The sequence below is a fragment of the Ochotona curzoniae genome, unplaced genomic scaffold, assembly GCF_017591425.1.
Source record: "Ochotona curzoniae isolate NIBS_2020 unplaced genomic scaffold, NIBS_Ocur_1.0 scaffold_3890, whole genome shotgun sequence".
Taxonomy (NCBI): Eukaryota; Metazoa; Chordata; class Mammalia; order Lagomorpha; family Ochotonidae; genus Ochotona; species Ochotona curzoniae.
Window position 1 is genome coordinate 9,634,918 of NW_024467115.1, and position 22,990 is coordinate 9,657,907.

The window sequence follows — 22,990 nt, forward strand, 5'->3', positions numbered from 1 at the left end:
TCTGTTATCCGTGTGTTATTTTAAATAATGCATGTTCATTTCTTTCACCCATTTCTTCACAGCGTTGTTAGTTTTGCTACTGTTGAGTTTCAGAAGTTCCATCTAAGTCCTGGCTATTACTGGAGATATATCTAGTCTTTATAATACTGAATCATTTTCCACATTTTTAAAAAGAAATGTGTTTCAGAGAGGGAGAAACAAAGAGATTTTGTTCCTACTTGTTCACTCCTCAAAGAGTTATAATAGTCAAAAGTGGATCAGGCTGCAAGCAGGAGTCAGAAACTTCATCAGGGTCTTTCACATGGATGACAGAGGCCGAAGTATTTGGGGCATCTTCTGTAGCATTCTCAGAATATTAGTATGGATGAGTATTGGGGGTGAAACAATCAGGATTCAAACCAGCATTTTGTTATGGGACTCCAGCATTATAAGTGGCAGTAGCCACATTTTTATACTAATTTTTTTCTTTTTAAAAACTGTTCAGTATAGATGAAGTTACAGATTGACTTCAATGGAGTATTATTTCTTTATGATCTCTCATTGTATTTGTAAATCTGAAAGTTGTTCAAATACAGACAGAACAGTTCTACTTAAAATGCAACCTTTGAATCAATTTCAAATTTCTATTGCTATGTGATGCAATGCTGATGATCTGATTTGATCTATCATTTTATACATTAATAATAATAGCAATGGCAAATTATTAACTAATTCTTCTAATAACCCCTAACATATAACACTAATTTCATCAAATAGAAAATAATGTAAGTCTATTTCTGAGATATAAAAGTCCTGAATTTTATGGACAGTAGAGTCAAGTAGTCATGAAAGCTAGTAAATCAATTATTAAAATAATGTGTTAGGTGCTAATGTTGTGCAGGTAAAAATCACTGTAGACGTCATTCTGCCTGTGACTCAACATTGCATATGGGCGACATTTTGGGGCCCTGATGTTCCATTTCCAACCCACTTTCCTGTTAATGGCCTTGCAGAAGATGGTCGAAGTGCCTCTTCCCATTCGACCTATGTGGGAGACCTATTTGAAGATCAGGCTCCTGGCTTTCCCTGGAGACACAGGCCATTGGAGCCGGAGCCATCCGGGAGGCATACCAGTGGATGGAAAGTCTCAGTGTCTCCTTCGCTCTGTAACTCCAACATTCAAATTAAATAAATAAATAAATAAATAGATCCATTAAAATAATGTATTGATTCAGCTTTTAATTTTCTGTAAGTGACATACAGCACCATTTATTTTTGTGCTATTTATAAATATACCACTATTTATATAATATTGATACCAATGCTATAATAGTGAGAGGACAAGTCAAATCTCATTATTATATTTTTAAAATATTTGCTTCAATAGCTTCCCTTGCTATTCTCCCAATGAATTTGAGATTTTCCCAAGAGGCAAATAAAATAATTATGATTATAACTTGAAAATTATATTATCATTATTTTAAATAAAAATCTGTTCATATGCAATTGATATATTTATTTTTGAATTCAAGAAGTTACATCTATTCAGTTTTAATTAAACATAATTTTCTAATTTTCTTCAAGAAAAAAGTATGAGTTCAACTGCATAATCTTGCCCTCTTTTGTATAAAGGTTTTCCTACATGTTCTGTCTTTCAGCTTTGTTTTCATATTGTTATCTTCTCAGACTTCTCAATCTGTATACCCAGAAAAGCCAATAGAATCAAATGAAACTAAAACTTGCTTAAGTTACTGAGAAATTTCATAAGATGACATAGCATCAAGCTTTAATTTTTTAAAATTTCATTTAATTCTGTTGGCTTTTCTGGGTAATCTTATTATTAGAATAGAATGATCATGACTTCATTTCTTGAAATCTCATTGATTTCTGGTTGTACTTAGTATTCTAGAACAGTGTTAAATAAAATTCAGCACAAGTATCATTGTTAAGAACAACCCTCTGTCTTTGTATGACTCACTGAGGTCTTGGTGCTTATACCTGAATCTGTTTGCTGCATGATCCTTTGCTATCGGATACCAGACACTGTCATTTTCTAGAGTGTTACAGATTTTAGATTTCATAGTTTAAAAAACAATTAGGAAAGAATATGAGAAGCCATAAAAATGATCAAATGCAACACAACTCCACAAACCCGAAAGGACAATAAAAGGATCAGTGGTTACAATAAGTTAGTTTTGGATGGAGGAACAATGGCCAAAGCACCGACATATGTAGGCCAGTGAAATGCTGCATATGGTAACATAATGGCTCTAAGAGTGAGAACATGGCACTACACATATGTCAAAACCCATAGAATGAACTACACAAACAGTGTAACAACATGAAAGTCAAGTGACAATGATTGTCATTGTAAGCTTATTGATCCTAACAAATGTAATACTCTAAAAGGGGATGTTGTGGAAGAGCCTGTGGAATTGGAGGTAGGAAAGAACTTTCCATACTTTCTGTTACATTTTGCTGTTACTCTAATCCTTTCTTTCTTTCTTTCTTTCTTTCTTTCTTTCTTTCTTTCTTTCTTTCTTTCTTCCTTTCTTCCTTTCTTTCTTTTTCTTTCTTTCTTTCTCTCTTTCTTTCTTCCTTTTTCTATTTGACAGATTTACAGATCCCAAAGACAAATCTTCCATTTACTGGCTGGAGCAGCCAGAGCCGCTTGATTCAGGTGTCCAACATGAATGCAGGATCCAAGAATTTGTGCCATCCTCTGCTGCTTTCCCAGTCCATAAGCAGAGCGCTGGATCAGAAGTGGAGCAGCTAGGACTAATACGGGCCCCAAATGGGATCACAGCACTACACACGGAGGATTAGTCTGTTGAGCCACCATGATCGGCCCTCACTATGAATCTAATCTTCTCTAAAAACTAGTCTATTTTATAAATAGCAGGGAGTGCACTTTGGCCGAACAGGCAAAAGTTTTAACCCTCAGAGATGCCATTTTGTGTAAATTGCATTGTACTCTATCAATTTTTATGTATAAAAGTAATGTTATCAATTTTCAGTTAAGCTTCAAGAAACTGAAGACCTGAGTAAACAGTATTTTAGTAGAAATCTTGTTGCTTGATGAGAATCTTTACATGGTGAGCACAATGTGGCCACATCACAAAGTGACCATAGCAGAATTATGCACGTACAAAACATGATAATGTAAGAAAAAGGTGTTATGGTACAGATTTTAAAAGATACATGTTAAACATTAATGGCATTTTTAAAAACTTGTATACAAGTACTGATTTTAGAAATGCTGTTTTCAAATGGTTTTTCAGACAATTTTAGTCTGATGCGAAAACATAAATGAGTCAAACAATCAAAACTCAGGTCTACAATATATATCTTGGCTTTGCAAACAATATGCTTGCTAGATTTCCAAAGATAAGATCTCAGTGAAATGATTTGATCATGTCTACTGCATGTGAACTATTCCACATTTTTTTTTTTGCCCAATTTATACGGCATCTCCCTTCTTTGGCTATGAAAGCATTGTGTATAATAGGCACAGCTGCATTTATTTTTGCTTAAGTGGGCACAGTGGGGTAGAGTTGCCTCTAGAGAAACTGACCCAGAAATTTGGAAGAATTGCCCTTGATTCCTTGGAAAGCAAGTTATCTAAAAGGCAGGGAGCCCAGCGTGGGGCCTTTCTGAATCATGTTCCAGCCAGATGGAAAAACAGTAGCAAATTCTGCCTTTTATCTTGCTCCTTTTAACAAAAGCCCTTCCAAAAACTAAAATCATTTATCATAGAGCTGTGAATACATCTCAACTAGCTGTTGTATAACCATTTTCTTCTTGTCCTTTTAGAAACTGGTATTTAGTCACCTAAAAATTAGCCACAATAAGTAACATGAAGAAAGATGAAAACAATAGTTGTTTTAGTCATACACAAAAATCCAAAGAGTGATAATTAGCTGTAATATTACATGTTTCATTAACATATAATCCTATAAAAGAAACAATGGCAAAATCCATGTTGAAGAATGTTAAAGTATTAGATATTTTCATACTCAGGCATTAAGAACAGACTTCACACATTTTAATGATTTAACTTTAATTTGATTATTGTGGAAGCAGTTTTCTACTAATCCAATTTATGTCTTGATTATTCCTGATTTTTTTTATATTCACATTTATAATAAAATTTTTTAAAAGCTTCTTGCTTAGGATCACAAACCACCAAGGAAATGCAAATTTTTTAGAATGAGCTTTTACACACCCCAGTTAGAATAGTTATCACCCAAAAATCAAAACCAAAAAGTGCTGGCAGATACATCACCCTAATTCCCTGTTGTAAGAATGTAATCTGGTATGAAAGCAATATGGAGATTCCTCAGAAATCTGAAAATAGATCTATCATGTGATCCAATCATTCCACTCCAAGAAATTTACTGAAATGAAATGAGATGAAATCAGCATATGAAAGAGTTACCCTAAGGTTTACTGAAGCTGCGACATGGAATCAATCCAAATGGCCATCAACTGATGCCCAATGAAAGAAAATGTGGTGTATAGAGACATCATGGAATAGTACTCAGTTATGTGAAAGAACAAAATTCTGTCTTTTGCAACAAAATGGATACAACTGAAGACTTTTATGCAAAGTGAAATAAGCCAGTTCCAAAATGAAAAACAATCACATTTTCCTGATATATGATAACTAATATATATTGCAAAATATGCACTATATAATAACAAACTTGGCATTTTGAGGGTTATTTTTATGGCCCTTGTCTATAAGTCTTGAAGACTTTTTTTTTTAATTCTTATTTACTATTTGTTGAATGTATTACCTAATGGAAAGCTAAGCTAGTTATTATTAACAAACTGAAAATATGCCACTGTTAGAACAGAAAATAAAATTGGAAGGAAGTGGGAACATGAGAGCATGAATGTGAGGGAGGGTGGTGTGGGAAGTATCATTATATTTCTAAATCAGTATATATAAAATAAATATACAATTTTTTTTAAAGAAAACCACAGTTAGGGCCCAGTGTGGTAGCCTAGTGGCTAAGTCCTCACCTTGCATGCAACACTATCCCATACGGTCAGCGATTCATGTCCCAGTGGCCCCACTTCCCATCCAGCTCCCTGCTTGTGGCCTGGGAAAGCAGTCAAGGACGGCCTAGAGCCATGGGTCCCTGCACCCGTGTGTGAGTCCCAGAAGAAGCTTCTGTCTCCTGTCTTCGGATCAGCTCAGCTCTGGCCATTGCAGCCACTTAGAGAGTGAATCGGCAGATGGAAGATCTTCATCTCTGTGTTTCCTCCTTTCTGTATATCTGACTTTCCAAATAAAACAAATAAATCGTTTTTTATAAAGAAAGAAACTCATATTTTATGAGAAGTGCTTATGAAAAATCTGTCCATGGATTTCAAATTTTTTTCCAACAATATAAACCTGTCTTTTCATTTTTTTCACAAACTTTCAGAATACCTTCAGAGATATTTTTGAAGAGAATTTTCCATAGCATTTTTATGTATCGAAAAGCCAGAGATAGCATATTTGTATTAAAATTAGAATAAAAGTAATAAGATTCTTCTTCTGTGTTCTCCAATGATATTGTATTACATTCCAGAGTAATAAAAATGATGGGATTTTTCAGAACAGCAGATAACCATTTTATCAACAACTTCTTTCATGTTTGGGTTCAAAGCTCAGAGTTCCTTAGCCATGTGTTGAGTTACCACCTGGCCAAGTTCTACATTACTAAATGGGACTTAGGGTCAAATAACCAGCGAGGCATGAAGTTCATGTTGTCTTCTGAGCCACTCATAATAAATGGCTAAATCCATTTTGACTCAACTGTTTTTTTATGACCTAATTTATAAAGCACGGTGTAGGCATAATAGTTAGGTGGCTACTTTGGAGTTGCTTAATAAAATCCATTTAATCTGACTGAAATTAATCTAAATATAAAGTCTATTTTAAAAGCATGGCTTAAAACATATGAAGGAAATCAAGTTGGGTAAATTTTTTTTACTTTCATATAAAATTCCCATGCCATAATATTTTTGAGTGGCAATAATTCAGATCTTTTTCAGCATTACAATGCATATATTATACAGTAAGAAATTTACAAAGAAAGCCACATGTTCAGGATATTTGTAGACCACTATTATGATAGTAAAGTGGGCTGACAACAAGACCATCTCATCCCTTTACTTTATTAAGCAGCAAGAGCTTAGGAGCCTTGGCTGTGACCACAGACACAATTTAGAACCATGTTCTTCAGTACAGATTGAACACTTGAAATATGGCTGACATTTGTACAGCCTGAAATTACATGTGGCAAGTGGGACATACATATTATATATTTTTTTAATTTAACATGAGAAGAAGGTAAACTATCTCAATAACTTGAATAGGAACCAGTTATTCAAAAGAAAATATTTTATATGGATACTTATAGTACTAATTAATATGCCATAGTCATTCTCTGTTTAACTTTCTTACATAACTCTGTTAGGTAATCTTGAAGACAGATTCCAGTTCTCCTGTCCTCTCTGCCTGCAGTTTTGTTGGTTCGTACAAGTAAAAATATGTAGCAGAAATGGTACAGTATCATTACTCAGATTAGTTCATAAGACATCATGATATCATTTGTGGGTTTTCTCTCACACTCACATCACCCTGTTGTGATCATCATGGGTCAATGAACTGAGACCTTCAAGAACAGCCGCAGGAAGTAACATAGAAATGAATCCTCCCCTGCCAGCCAAACCTTCAGGAGCACTGTGCCAGGGTGATACCACAAAAAAAGACTCCAGGCTTTCTGACTGTCAGAATGAGAAATACATGCTTGTTGTCTTAAATTTAGGAGTAACTTTCTCTGCAGTGAAATATAACTAATAATGAGGCTGCCAGAATATCGAAAGTCACGTATTCTTCTCATATTTTGACTATAGAACAGTACCAGGGCAGGGTCAACGTATCTATTTACTATGACTTTGAGCAAGTAACCTGGCATCTCAATGACTGATTTCTCATCTATAAAATGTAAATTCAATTAATATCCTGTAGTTAAATAAAACATTACGAAAAGTTTCTTAAACACCTTTAGCATATTCATTTGGGGCTGTGACATGGATTGATGTAGGCTGCTGGAGGATATAGTCCATTTGTCAGCTTCACTATACTTCTACATACCTGTCCCCAGAAATAAATCCTATGCTGTTATAAATGTCCTACTGTGGTTTAAAAATTCAAACAGAAAGATTTCTTTGATCTAGCCTTGTCATTTTACCTGTGGTTTTACAGATGCAACCATGGTGTTTCTAGAACACAGTTTAGAGAAACTAAATATAAACTTAGTGTTTGAGCAAAAAACATATCTGTGAAACACAAAGATGGACTGAAACACTGTATTTCAAGATATTTCTCATGACTGAAAAGAAGACATTTATTATTCATGCTTTATATCACAGAAAATGAGCAACAAATTTTTCCAGGAGGTAATACAGAAATTCGGAACTTCATCATAAACTAAACATCATGTGATTTACCAGAGAATACATTTATTATTCATGCTTTATGACACAGAAAATGAGGAACAAATTTTTCCAGGAGGTAATACAGAAATCTGGAACTTCATCATAAACTAAACATCACGTGATTTACCAATCTACGGAAATAGTGCAATCAACAAAAAAATAACATGATATATTTTAGCTGTGTTTGGCAAGAACTGTATGTTCTGTAGCTCCTAAAAAGGCTCAACTAACAGAGCTGCCTTTTAAAAGGACGAATTATGCGTGCTTCTAAGGCACTTTGCTTTTTCCTACAGAGAACTGGAATGATAGCTTTTTATTTCTTTAAATATATTTGGATGCGTTTTGAAGTGACAAGATAAGGACATTAAAACATGATGTTATATATCACTAACAACCATCAATATATAATGGAAGCTTAGTACCCCACTTATACTTCAGCCAAAAACCAGCTTCTGGTTTGTTCCCTAAAAATGTCTTGGTGAAATCCTTGCAAAAATAAAGACATGGGGGATTACATAAAGCTAAGAAGCTTCTGAACACAAAAGGAAACAGGTAGCCAAATCATGAGGTAACTGACAAAACGAAGGAAAATATTTTAAACTATGTATCTTACAGGGATTTTTATTCAGAATATCTAACAAGTTTAAGAAACTCAGCAATAACAACAAAAATAGTCCAGTTAAGAAATTGCAAAAAGATATGAAGATGAGATTTCTCAAAGAACACAACACAAATGCCAACAGACACAATAAAATAATTCTCATGATAACAAGCCAACAGGGAAATACAAATAAAAAGCATAGTGAGCTATCATCTCACCAAAGCAGGAGGTTAGAATGGCTACCACCCCCTTCCCCAAATGCTGGTGTGGTTATGGAGAAAAAGTAGTTTAATACATTGTTGGGGGGAATACAGATTGGTGCATCAGTTAAAGAAAACAATGTGGATATTTCCCTGAAAACAAATATATCTGCAATGTGACCCAGCTATTTCACTTCTGGAAAGATAGCCAAAAGAAATAAGCTCACAAAATGAATATGTTACTTGCACTTCCATGTTTATAGTAGCTGAATTCACAATAGCATAGTTATAGGAGCAATCTTGATTTCCACTAAAAGACAACTGCATAAAAAAGGTTGTGTAAATACATGATGGAATATTATTACATAGCCATAAAAGACACTATAACCAAATGATCAGAAATTGGGGTCTTTATGCTGAATGAAATTATCCAGACCCAGAGAGACAAGCCATACATTTTCTCTTATTTTGTGGAAGATAACACACACACACACACACACACACACACACACACGCATGCACATAAGAAAAGCAAGTGTGTATGACATCCTAAAAATGTCAATAAATAACATTCAGACTCTGCATTGAGCAATCTTTGATTAAGTAGAGAAGCTAGGTAGACAAGTATATAAGTAAGTTCAATTACAAAAAATATAATAAATGAAATGAGTGAGACATAAAAGACTCTAATAACTCAAAAAGGGAGTTGTTAGACTCAGCTGGAGTACTTAGGCAAGGTTTCTAATAAAGCCATCATCCTCAGTTTGGGCCGATCCCTGGTATCAATCTTGAAGCTTTTAGAAATCTTGATGACCAGGCTTCATCCCAGACCAAATAAATCAGAAGACATATGATAGTGGCCTGGGCATCAATATTTTTTAAGCTCACTGGATGATTTCAATGTGTAGTTGAGTTTGAGAACCATTATTGTAAGTGACAGGAGTAAGCAAGAAATAGATAGAACTGGACAATATGTAAATTTTCAAATCAAAGGAATATTACAAATTGTTGCTGAGATATTTTTATTTTCCAGGAATCATCAACTATAACATTCTCCGAAAAGCTTTACCTGATAAATCAAAGAGATAGCTTTAATTATCTTAATAATAGTAAAAGCAGATACTATTTGAATTCCCTTGCTACCTGCCAAATAACATTCTAATCTCTAACTGAACTGTATTTCAGTAATCACTGGTCATGATAACACTTGGAGAGCGAAAACTGAAATAGAGTGACTCCAGAATTCAAAGTTGAGTTTGAAGTTATTAAGTCTCCTACAGAACTTAACAATGACTCAAACATACCATGAAACATATTGAATCATAAATAATTATAAGATGATCTCTTCAACTACCAATTTTCCATTCAATGTGTAATTATGTAGCATATTATACTGAAAATGTACTTGGTACTAGAAATATGAAGTTTTTTTTTTTTATGTCATTTCATCTACCAGGAATTTTCAGATTAGGCTGAGGTAAACAACCTAAATTTAATAGGATAAATCTTACGAGCCACTTATTTTTTTTTACTTTTTATTATTATTATTATCACTTTATGATACAATTCCATAAGCTCTGGGCATTTCCCTTATCCTTTCCCCAATTCTTTCCCTTCCCCCCCCCCGCCACCTAGTTCCTCTATATCATTACTAAAATATAGTTCTTCATACTAAGTCATATGTCCATCATTGCGGGCATTGAGAATGACAGAGACTCATTTTTATAAATAAAGTTCTATTTTATCGGTTCATGCTCAATCTATAGCTGTTTTCAATATATAACGTCAGAGTTCAATAGTTGTAACATTGTCCATCTGGCTGCAATTACTGAAATATCTACAAACAGGCTCTTTACAGGAAAAGTTTACCAACCTCTGATCCTTAGAACAGGACAAAAAGAAGGAAAGAATAAGTGACTGCTCAAAAAGGTACATTCTATAGTTCCCTAAATACTACAACACAAAAGATAGATATCTAGGGCCCAGCATGGTGGCCTAGCAGCTAAATTCCTCATCTTGAACACTTTAGGATCCCATCCAGCTCCCTGCTTGTGGCCTGGGAAAGCAGTGGAGGACAACCCAGAGCCTTGGGACCCTGTACCTGCGTGGGAGACCCAGAAGAACTCCTGGATCCTGCCTTTGGCTCAACGCAGCTCTAGCCATTGCAGTTACTTAAGGAGTAACAGAAGATCTCTCTCTCTCTCTCTCTCTCTCTCTCTCTCTCTCTATATATATATATATATATATATATACATATACATACACATATATATAACTTTGCAATACAAAGAAATATTTTTAAAAACAGAGAGATATCTAGAGTAGAATAAAGGTGAGCAAAAGTTTCTACATAGTGTGATATTTGATCTGTTTCGAGCTCTGGGTGCAATTAATGAGACAAAGAAGAGTCAGAATTCCTGTAGCTCAGTAGGAACAATAACTTATCAAAGGCACTGCAGTAATGGCATGTACAAAGCAAAAAGTAGACACATTTTAGTTATGTTAACCACTTGTGTACAGCTTATAAAAATATAACTCTGATAAGTTGATCTCATTAACATTCAGTTGATACATATAGTTTGAACTCAACACATTCTCTAATAAAACAAATGTATTTCTTTTTAAAATTAGTTTTTATTGTTTTCCATCATAAGGGTTCCACCCTCCTCCCTCATTTTTCTCTCCCCAGTTTCCCCTCCCATCATTTTCCCCATATTTTTACAGTAGTATAGTCCGTTAGTACAGTTAAAAGATTAACATTCTTCTATTGAAGTACATCATGAAATTTTAGCTATAAGTAAAGACAGAAAATATAGTATCATATTGTCAAGATATCTTTAACCGCATCTCTACTCCCTAATAAAAGGAGGACTCCCAGAAATTTAATTCTTAATGTATGTTGATTTCAAAATCTAGAAAATGCTTGCAATCTCTTTAGTTTTTATAGAGACCCAGCCATAAGAATTCTTTTTCACCACAAAAGCTCTCAGTTCAATTGTTTTCACTTGTGCAGATGTATACAACTACTAACAGTATAGTTTCCTGAATGAAAAATATTAGCAACTGTACCTGGGAAATTCATAGGCAGCTCAAATGAATCTGGAGACTTGCAACCTTCAATAGGTTCACAAATTTCAGCTGTGATCTTCTTAATTTTGAGACCAATAATTTTAATCACATCTCCCGTTGCCAAACAACATTCATTTCCAAACATTTCATAAATGGAGCCTGTGGGGGCGGGGGAGAAGAAAAAGCAAAATAGCTTTAAAAAATGATTACACTAAATCTAGTGTGTAAAATTTCAGGTAAGTGTTAATACTCAGTTCTTTTCTTTAGCTACCTATGGAGGCTGAATCTAATGAAGTCTGGTAAAGAGTTTAGAACACAACAGAAAAAATATTAGATTTTTCACTCCATCCATTTGGAAAGCAAAAACATTTTCTTTATTACTATAAATTGAATTCATATTTTCCAAACACTTTTAGCTCATCTCTCTAAGGTCAACCTACAAACATGTCTTCTGCTGCTAGAATTTATGATCAGTTTTTGCTGGGTCACTGAATTAGTCTCATACACAACAATGATAAAAGTAAGTACCAAAAGTAAGGTGCAATGCAATCCAATGTCCAAAGAACTACGCAGGAGAGCCTTATTTGTGTATTTATTTGATGTGATTCTCTACACTATCATGAATATAAGACTTTTCCCACTTTTGTCTCTTGGTTTTTGATAAACTGGAAACAAAACATGATATTTCTATGGCAATAAAGGGCAGACCAAGCCAGATAATGGCAATCTCATTTAGTTCATGATTCTGTCTCCTTCTTGAGAAACCCTTAAACATAAATGTGAAAGATAAATTTTTCATTCATTAAATTTTCTTTTATTTAAAAAAAATTCATCCTTTGGTGCATGGGTACTGAGCAACGAAAGAATCAGAAGATGACAACAGGAAACAGGAAAGGCAAGCAGTGTCGATCATCTACTTGTAAAAAGGAAAAAACAGGCCGGGCGAGGTGACCTAACAGGTAAAGTCCGTGCCTTGCATGAGCCGTGATCCCATGTGGATGCCGGTTCTAATCCCGGCAGTCCTGATTCCCATCCAGTTCCCTGCTTGTGGCCTGGGAAAGCAGTGGAGACAGCTCAAAACCTTGGGACCCTGCACCGGCGTGGGAGACCCAAAAGAGGCTCCAGGCTCCACATCAGCTCAGCTCCGGCCATTGAGGCCACTTGGGGAAGTGAATCAGCAGATGAAAGATCTTTCTCTCTGTCTCTCCTTGTCTCTGTCTTTCCAATAAAAATAAATAATTCTTTTTTTAAAAAGGAAACAACTCAATACTATCTCTGTCATATTCTTTCTTTACAACTGAACAGTCAACTAGAGACTGATATAAACAAAACATAAGAACTTCAAGTTATTTGATGAGGCTTTTAAAACTTGACTTTTAAAATGATTTATATCCTTTTATTGCACTAAATATAGATGCATGAGCAAAAAGTTCTAGAGCATTCCAAGATTAAACGAGATTGGGCGCGTTCAGAATGGTATGGGGCCACAGACATAGAACATTCTCAGAATAATTCGAGTAGGTTTAGTGTAGGCACAATTTACTTATAGGCACAACCAGTTCTAGCCAACCAGCAACCCCCTTCAAAAACAATAAAACTCCTATGATCCACAACCCAGCAGAAGCCAGAGGACAGGAAAGACATTGGTGCCCTACAGAAATAAGTTTTGCAGGCAAAATATGATACCCATCATTCAATGAGTGAGGAGTGCTTTTGCAGACATGCTAATCTGTTCCCTGAGCTGAGTAACATGTCCATGACCTCCTGCTTTTTCCAAACCATTCCCTTGCCCACGTATGAGTCCGTGTTTATATCTTCATTAATTCTTCTTTTTTTCTTCATGATGCAGTTCCATAGTCTGAGGGATTTCCATCCCTACTCTTCCCAATTGCCTTCCCCCACACACTGTTTTCCCCTATAGTATTACAATAATATAGCCCTTCAGCAACAGTCACAAGTCCAGCATTCTGCTATTTAAATGCATCATGACATTATATGTATAGACATCAAGTACATAAAGTTAACAGCAAGTTCAAATCATTCATAGAACAAATTAAGATAATAAAAAATTACTTAAAAATCCACTGTCTCACTGTTTCCCAATGGATTCAACACAGTCTCTGCCTTGACTCTCATTTAACAAATTAATTACACACTAATATTTTATATCTTCAGTATTATCTCACTCTGCACCTAACTTTTATGAATATGGCTTTTATCACTTCCATTTGAATTTGATTTTATGATAGAAAATATAACATATTTTTTTGTGCAACAAGTCAACTTCCCTTTAGTCATTCAGTAAATTTTAATAAAATGTTACTTATGTATCAGGCATTATGATTGGCAGTAGGTATTACAGATAAAATACATAATCTCTTTTCCTCACAAGGACTGTCTTAAAGAGACTCGATAGGCAAGCAGACTGTTGCAAGTGATCATGAAAAAGTTATAAAATAGGAACTACAAGGCATTGTGGGAGCATGTCAGATACATTTCGTTAGGCAAAGAGATCAGAAAAGGAAGCCTGGAGGAGAAGACAGCACAGCTGAACTTTATAAGTAAACAAAGTATCAAGATGCTAGGACAGGCAGAGAAAACAACAGATGATAAGGTATTGAGATGTGAAAAAAATCTGATATACCCTGGAAACTTTAAGTAGTTTGCTATATCTAAAATCTCATCTAAGGATAGTCATATGGTACAGCAGTTAAGCTACCACAATGATGCAGTACCTGATTTGTGTCCCTGGATTTGCTTTGATCCTTGCCACCTACAGAGCAGAACTGTATGAAGTCCTGGGATCCTGCATGTGGCCTGACCCAGTTCTGGTGATTGTGTGCATAAGGGGAGTTAATCAGGAGATGGAATAGTAATCTGTGTGTTTGCCTCCTTTTTCAAACTGATAAAATAAATAAATAATTAATATGTATTATATGCAATCTAAGTAAATGACAGATGTGAACAAGGATTTTAGAAAGGTGGAGGAAGCCCATAGTGCACAGAATATTCATGAAATCGCCAGTAAACCAAAACCATTTATAGTCAGAAGTAATCTCAGAGAATTTATATTTCTGGTTACATGTGTCCAGAAAAAAAAAATTTAATAAGAGGTCAGTTGTACACTAGGTATTTTCTATCCAAATTGTAGTCTGGTGCATTACCTGGGACCTTATTATAATCTCTGCCAGACTCCAGCCCTGGCGAATTAAAACCTACATTTTTAACAAGATCCCCAGATGGTTTCTAAGTACATTAAGGCTTGTAAATCTTTGCTTTTGGCAAAAAGGTATGTAATTAAAATAACCTCTGCTTTTAGGCTGTGGCAAAATGAACTAGAGGAGGAGGAATCGCCATGCAGAGGAAATAGCCTGTATCACTGAGGTGGAGGAGACTGAGTGGAGACAGAGAAATGGAAACATTGTTAGCAAGGAAGTGACACAAAGAGACATTCTTTATCACATGAAATTAAGCATAATTTAACCACACCTACTTTACCTGATGCCTGCTGGGCTTAATTTCAATGCAATGAGTGTTTAATTATACGTTAAGATGTAATATATACCCAACTGGCCAACTGGGAACGGCATTCTTCTTTCAAAGGTTCACTTAAAACTCAAAATAAAAAGACAAACTTGCGTGGGATTACATATCAATTGGCAGAGACTAGAAGCCAGGGAATTCTCTGTGGAGAAAATTCTGTAAGTTTCAGTCACCGCACGAAAAGCATTTGACTTTTCATGTCTCTTGCCAAGCTTCTTCTTTATAACAAAAATAAAAGAAATTTCTTCCCTTTGGTTCACAAGAAAAAGAACCTGGTAGAAATAATAATCTTTAACATTTATCTTTAATATTTTGTCCCTTTTGGTCTTTTGTAATCAAGAGAGAAGTTAATTCACTTTTAACAAGTGATTTCCACAGGTACCCAGGACTAAAACATTTGGTCTAAACTAAATCATAGCAACACAGAGTGAATCTCAAACTCTTAAACTGAAAACTAATCATGCTTTGTGACCACCAAAACAATGCCTCTGAAAGGTATTTTTTCCTCACGGGTAATATAAAGTGATACATTCATAAAAAGCCATTTTCACAATTTCAGCATAAATATACATAATGTGTATTAGTGCTTTTTATATTTTTTCTCAGATAAATGTCTGAAATATGCTTATGTATAGATAGAAATACATATTAAAGTGGTCTTCATTTCATTCTAACCACAAAAAAATGGGTTTTGAATATGCAAGTCTAAAATCTATTAAATCTTTACAAACTGATCCTTTCCAAGCTAGAGCATATGTATTCATGATAATGTCAAACATCAGAGAAAGATGGAACAAAGCAGCCTGTTTTCAGTGATCAAACATCGTCCCTGAAGGCTGTAATGAAAGAGCCATGTGCCTTTGAAATCACCTTTTCCATAATGCTATTTTGCTCAATAAAAATGACACATTAATATCCTATTATGAGCTCATCCCTTGTTTCACAATCCATATAAGCAATGCTGTGATCACATAAGAACAGCTGAAACAAGTGGTTCAACACATTTTCTTCCATCTTCCCTACAAAGTTAACAACGTATGGCAGTTACAAATGAGGGTACTGCATTGTTTGGAGGCTTCCTCCCCCCCACCTTCGTTTGTTCCCATACACATTTATTTTCTGTTGCTTTTTAAAATATATTTTTACTCTGAATTCTGAATTATGTGGTACAATTTTGTTTAGGCTGGGATTGCCCCTCAAATTCCCACCCCCATCAGATTTCCCCCCATTTTACTATAATAGTCCTTCATAAGGAATCACAATTCTATCATTCTCTTATTTAAGTGTACCCTGACATTGTTGGTACAGACAATGTCTGGCAATCCAGCATCTCATTGTCTATACAAGTCCAACAGTTTCATTGGGAATCCATCTTTCATCTGAAAGCAGGGACGCATGTTCCATTATTCCCCCATGTCTGTATATGACAAATCCCAGTACTCCATCACTATACATTTCCATAAGAGGCCAAGAAACCAGGTCAACAACTAGTATGAGTTAGAACAGCACAACAACAACAGCAACATCAACAACAAATTATAGCAGCATGAAAAAAATACTGAGTAAACAACACATGAGTGACAAAAAAGAAAACACAAAAGTCTCTTGGGAAGAATGATGCCACCATGCAACCCATGAACCAGTGATGAATTCAACAAGAGAAAAGGAATTACTTGGAATAAACAAAACTGAAATAAAAAACATAAAAACACATGGGATACAGTCAAAAAACAAACAACTGAAAAACAGTATGGATAGGACTATTAAAGTTACACTTTCCATGTTGGTTTCCTTGTATAAGAGAGAACATATGGTATTTGTTCTTTTGTGATTGACTCATTTCACTGAGCATAATGGTATCTAGTTGGGACCACCTGGTTGTAAATGGTATAATCTCATTCTTCTTATAGGTCTCTGGAAAGTAGTCCTTCCTCGGTTCTTTTCATGTTCCAGAGCAGCTTAAGTTAGTGCGGCTATATCTGCCAGCTTTTTAAAAAATTGTTAATAACATTGTATTATGTGATACAGTTTTATAGGTGCTTGGATTTCCCCCGCTCCTCCCACACCCCTCCCCCCATGGTGGATTCCTCCACCTTGCTGCATAACCACAGTTCAAGTTCAGTTGAGATTCATTCATTGCAAGCACATACCCAGCACTGAGTCCAGCATCTTATTGTCCTGATAACTTTAACCGCTCATGCAACTTCTATTACATAACTACTGAAGATATAAATCATGCTGAAGCCTTGAGTTGACCAGGCTTTCAACTTAAGTGTAGAAGACCACTAGACACCAAAAATGTTTGGAGCTGCCAGTGCAGAGGCCCCTCTTAGCCATATAAAAAGATGTGATTATGCCTTACTTAAGAATGGTATATAATGTGAAGAAGGAGCATACTCACAAAAGAATCATTTCATGTGAAATTACTTTATTAGCAAACATCTCTAGACAAAGTAGTAGAAAAGTCATTATTACAGAGGGTGCATTAGAAAACCAGCTCCTGACTGACAGATAGAGTCACACTAACTTAAGCTGCTCTGGAATATGAAGAGTCAAGCAAGGACTACTTTCCAGAGATCTGACACAAAGTTACAGAGAAGTGTAAAAACAAAATAACAAGAAAAGGAAGTCACTGTGAGGGAAGAGACATCAGACATCTCTGCAGACAGCCATGTGACACAACCAGCTGCCCATCTTGCCACCTCAAGATAGGAAAAGTTGCCATATGTCCTGCCACTTGCTGTTTTAGCTAAGAGGTAATTCTACAGTCAAACGCTGGCTCTCTAAACTCAAACCTGGAGAACTGATTGGAGTCTTAACACTGACATGTGGGGAAGAGGGAAGCCACTCTACTTTTCTTGCCTTCACTCCCTCACCTACTCAGCCACAAAAAGCCTTGTAGCAAGCCTCTGTTCCACTCCTGCCGGTGCTGCAGTCACGTCAGGGTGAGCGTGGGCCAGAGGACAGATCCCCTGCATCCTGCGGCTGTGAGAGTTTGGGGGCATTTACTTCAGAGCTATGCCCATGCACTCTATGTGAGAAACCAGATTTACCTTATCTGCAGGAGGCTAACAACAGAATCAAGTAACACAAAGATCAGTTCCCACCCTGAGAGATCTCACATGCAGTATCCAGGCTGTAACAATTCATTCTCAATTTCTTAGTGCCACTAAAATTTTCTCACTCTGTAGACTCATATCTTACAAACTAAAATCTCTGGCATAACTGATAGTCACCCTGCAGGACTGGAATAAGTTTCAGTTTATATCCCCCTAGGACTAGATTGTTCACATCACCCTGTAGGACTAGAATTGTTGCAATTTTAAGCCATAGCAACAGTAGGACTCCCATTGTAGAACCTCAAGAAGGGTTCAATGTGTCACCCAACCCTAGAGCCACATTGATCGATGCTACAAGCTCCGACATCATTCAGGCTTGCCAATAGAGCAAGGGCACAACCATGTTTTTTTTCACTTGATCACAGATTTGACAAGGAAACTGACAAAACTTTCTGTGGGCCAAAGATACACAGCCCAGGAAACTCTTATTTGTCTGAAACCCATACTTCTATCCCTATTAAATGCATCAGGTTGTATCACTGTGTTACTTATAGACACAGTTGATACTAAGACAAAAAAAAATATTCAGAGACTACACTCATAGTCTCAGCTAGAACCAAATCCAAAGCAACAACAACCATGAAGGTTTTTTTTTCCTATAAAATCTTCTATATAAAGAAGACACAGGTATGCCAGATGTGCAAATGTCACAGGGCACATGAAGAAGCAAGGTTGCATGGCACCTACAGATAGTACAATAATCCTCCAAGATTAGATTCTGAACTGAAGAAAATCTACAAAATGACATAAATAGAAATCACTATTGTAAGGAAGCTCAATGAGATACAAGAGAATGCAGATAGAAAAGTTAAAGAAATAAATCATACAATGAGGAACATAAATGAAAATACCGCTAAGGAGTCAGAACTCATTGAAAAGATTCAAAAAGAAGTTTTGATAATGCAATATTTAATCAGTGAAGTTTTAAGAAGAATTGAGAGCTTTAATAGCGGAATGAACAAAGTAGATTAGTTCCAAGCTTCACACAATCTATTGAGATTAAATCAAGAAGCTATTGATAACCTGTACAGACTCAAAACAAGCAATGAGATTGACTGTTCCATCATGGAAAAGTCAGGCCTGACAGCTCACTACTGAATCCTACAAAATACTCATGAGGAAGTAACTCCGATATACTTCAAACTATTCTGAAGCATTGAGCAGCATGGAACTCTGCCAAATTATTTTTATGAGGACAGCACAACTTTGATTCTGAAATCAAAGACAACACACACACACACGCTATAAACCTGTATCTTCAGTCAATTTAGATACAAAGATTCCCAATTGCTTTCAGAAATCACATCCAAAAGCACCTCAATAAAATTCTTATATCATGACCAAGTGGGATTTACACAAAAAGCGCAAGCATGGTTCAAGAAGCAGAAATCCATAAACATCATAAATCACAGGAATAGATGCAGAGAAAGCATTGGATACGATTCAACATCTTTTCATGATGAAAGTCCTCCACAAATTAGGTATAGGAGAAACACTTCTCAGAATTGTGAAGGCTATATATCACAAACCAGCAGCCAATATCATATCACGTCAGGGAAAAGCCAAAATCATTTCCTCACATTTGGACAAGACAAGTCCAATCTCACTAGTCTTACTCAGTGAAATACTGGAAAATCTAGTGAGAGCAGTTCAAATTGGCAATATAGTTAGGAATTCCAATCTAGAAAAGAGAAAGAAGGGAGAAAGGAAGAGAATATCTTTATGTTCTTAGAATTTCTTCCATACGTCACATTGAATTTGATAACTACTAATTAAAATTAAAATCAATTTTAAAAACAAAATTATTAAACCTTTAAACATGCATATAGAATTTAAGTATAAATCTGACTGCAGGATGAAAAGAAGAGATCATAACACGAAAGTGCTTAATTTGATAAAAGAATATCTTGTTAGTCCACCATAGGAATCAGCGATTTTGGATTGGTTCAGCTCCAGCTGTTGTTGCCATTTGGGAAATAAACCAGGGGACAGAAGACCTTTTGCTCTGTCTTTCCATTTCTCTGTAAATCTGCATTTCCAATAAAAAAATACAAAATAAATATCTAGCTTTATAAAAATAAATAAATAAAAGAAAAAAGTAATAGTAACTTTGTATCTTTACTAGAAATAGATTTTACAAATTAATAGTAGGAACAACACCGAGATGTGTATCTAAACATAATACAGAACACTGATTTGCCAAGATCAGAGAGATTCTTCAAATACTGCCACCACAACCCCAGAAGTATCAACTTAAAAAGGGGAAAATATTAGGGTTTGATGAGAATAAAAATAATGACCACACAAAGAATTAATATATTACCTCTCTACTCTCTATGAATATAGTCTTTATTAAGCAGTGGAGAATTCAAGATTATACAAGAAACCAACCCAAAGATGGGAATATACTAATGATTGTAGTGAATGTTGTTGAGTCTTAATATTCCTGAACAAGGATGAAGAAACAATAAAAGCCCCTACCTACTGGAAAACCTGGACCTTAGAACAAAACAAATAAAAACGCAGAGTAAAGTTGTAGTAGAGTGGGTCCAGTGTAATGACTCGATATGGCAGTCTACCGTGATCCCATATGGGCGACGGTTTGTGTCCTGTCTGCTCCACTTCCAATCCAGCTCCCTGTTTGTGACCTGAGAAAGCAGGGGAAGATGGCCTTAGTACCTTGGAACCCTGTACCCACATGGGAGACCCAGAAGAAGCTCCTGGCTTCAGAGCAGCTCATTTCCAGCTTTTGTAGACACTTGAGGAGTGAATCAGTGGATGAAAGACTTTTCTCTCTCTCCTGTTCTCCATAAATCTGACTTTCCAGTAATAAATAAGTCTTTAAAGTTGTAGTAGGGTGAGGAACTAAAAAATTCCATCTTCAATCACTCTGCATGACTGACATGCACTGAATGCAAATATTAAGTTTTGTGGCTCAGAAAGAATGATTCACAATTTCACACAATAGTAGCAATTTATTAGTGTAAAAAGTCAGTTTAACATATTTTTTAAATTGTACTAAGTAGATTTGCAAGTGTTTACTTTGAAAGTAGTCAGTATTGTGGTTCTTTGCACCAAGGATCACCAGAGCAACAGATTCTGGCAGTGTGCATATATGAAATTACCCCACAAACAGTCACATATTTTGCTGGTGGAATAAGCTAGTGATTCTTCATCTCCCATCACTATTAATGATTATATAATATTCACAAATTTCATAATTTTGTTCCTCAAAATGGCATCATAAATAATGTCATAATTTCTCAGTGGAACATTATCACTGTTGCCAGCCTCATCCGTATGCACTGGCCACATGCCGTACCCAAAATGGCACCGGCTGGAGAAGCCACCCCTGGTGCCTGGTGGAGAGTCACGTAGCTTTCACGGTACTGCGCAGGCGCCTAGCGCATGCGCAGTGAGCTGCCGCGTGGCCGGCGTGTGAACACTGGGGACTGACGAATCCGGTCGCCCAGGACCCTGCGTGATCATGACACCGACCTATCATCGGCGGAGGCGGGGCCAGTCAGCACATAAGAGCAGACAGCCTGCCGGGGTCGCAGCCCTTTCCTCTTCCTCATCTTGGTGTGCACAATAAAGACTACCGCAGAAGGCTTCACTCGCATCTGCCTCTTATTGCAGGACAATAGGAGTCATGGGCGCGACATATCACTTTGGAGTTTGCCTTTTTGAACAAGTACTAAGTTAAAGCATGTTTTATATATATATATATATTAATATAATTGTATATGTTTTGCAAATGTTAGAAACAAACTTCATGGTCCAGACACTTAAAATCATAAATCTCATCTGTTTTCTGTATCTCATCAGATTAATGATGACAATGATTATACAGATTTGAATGCACTGTAACATGCATAGATAATGAATCAGTGAAACTTTACCACATCATGTTTTCATAAGTTAACTATCATTAATTAAATTTCCATTAATTAGTTTGCTTGAGAGTTTTCTAGAAATTGAGACTAAAAGTTTACATTTTTGTAAGAAATTTTGAAATTTTAAAAAGCTACACCCACTGAGTTGAATCATATTTCTGCTTGCATTTTGTATGTCTATATCTGTATTTCACTTTCATAATATTATTATATTGCATCAAGTGCCAGCCTGTAATGGATTGAAAAAGTAAATTACACTGAGCCTTTACAACAATTGTTTGAGAAGCAGTTTTCAAAGACATTAACTAAAAACATACGACTACATTCAAAACTGGAAATTAAGATATAGTTTAGAGACTTAAAGTAAAATTTTAGTCTAGTAAGAAAAGTTTAACTTCACATGCAAAGTCTTAATAAGTATCATTAGCTCATCTATTAATGAAACCACCAGCCTGATTACCGTAACTACAAGACACAGGAATTTTAATCAACTTGACAGTAATACTTCTAATTGCAAACACAATGTGGCCATTCTGATGTCTACAGTGCAGGCTTTGACTGCTGTGAGGCAGTGCTTGAGCCTAATTGACCTTGGATGCCTCGAGGTGCTGGATCTGTGCAGCTTTGAGCAAATAAAATCCTCCAGGTGACAGTTCTGAGTTCTACCGATAGCATGCTAAGCTTCTCCACAAGAGAAATGGCAAGGATATGTAGTATATTCCTCATTCTTCCTCCCAAACAGCTACAATTTGCATAATTATCTGTGATATATCTCCAAACACAACCAAATAATCCCCTTCAACATAGAGTTCTAGTTGAGTATTCATCAAAAGAAGAGGTCAGGTACAAATTATTCTTAACCTAGTCCTGCACTTTGATTTATCTTGCATTTGTTAAGCTTCCTAGGCTAACATTTTTTAAAATTTTAATTCTCAAATTGGGATAATTTAATCCCAAAGGTTTAGTCAAAAGAATTTCGTCAGGATAATACAATCTTCCTCAATCCAGCATTAATTTTAGGTGGGCTGTTTGAATTGAGGCCCAACACATCTAATTTCATAAAAATCACAATTTCATAGAGCCCAA

The 22,990-nt window shown here is 35.8% G+C and overlaps 1 protein-coding gene across 8 annotated transcripts in view; it reads right to left on the reverse strand.

The window, feature by feature from the left end:
• THEMIS (thymocyte selection associated) overlaps positions 1-22,990 on the reverse strand; it is a 191,816-nt gene that overhangs the window by 133,177 nt on the left and 35,649 nt on the right. For all 8 annotated transcript variants that reach the window (XR_005882165.1, XM_040965566.1, XM_040965563.1 and 5 more), the window contains exon 2: positions 11,347-11,505. Coding sequence is in view for 7 of the 8 variants with exons in the window: in XM_040965566.1 (XP_040821500.1) it covers positions 11,347-11,505 (159 nt within the window). In the remaining variant the exon portion in view is untranslated. The remainder of the gene's footprint in view (positions 1-11,346; positions 11,506-22,990) is intronic.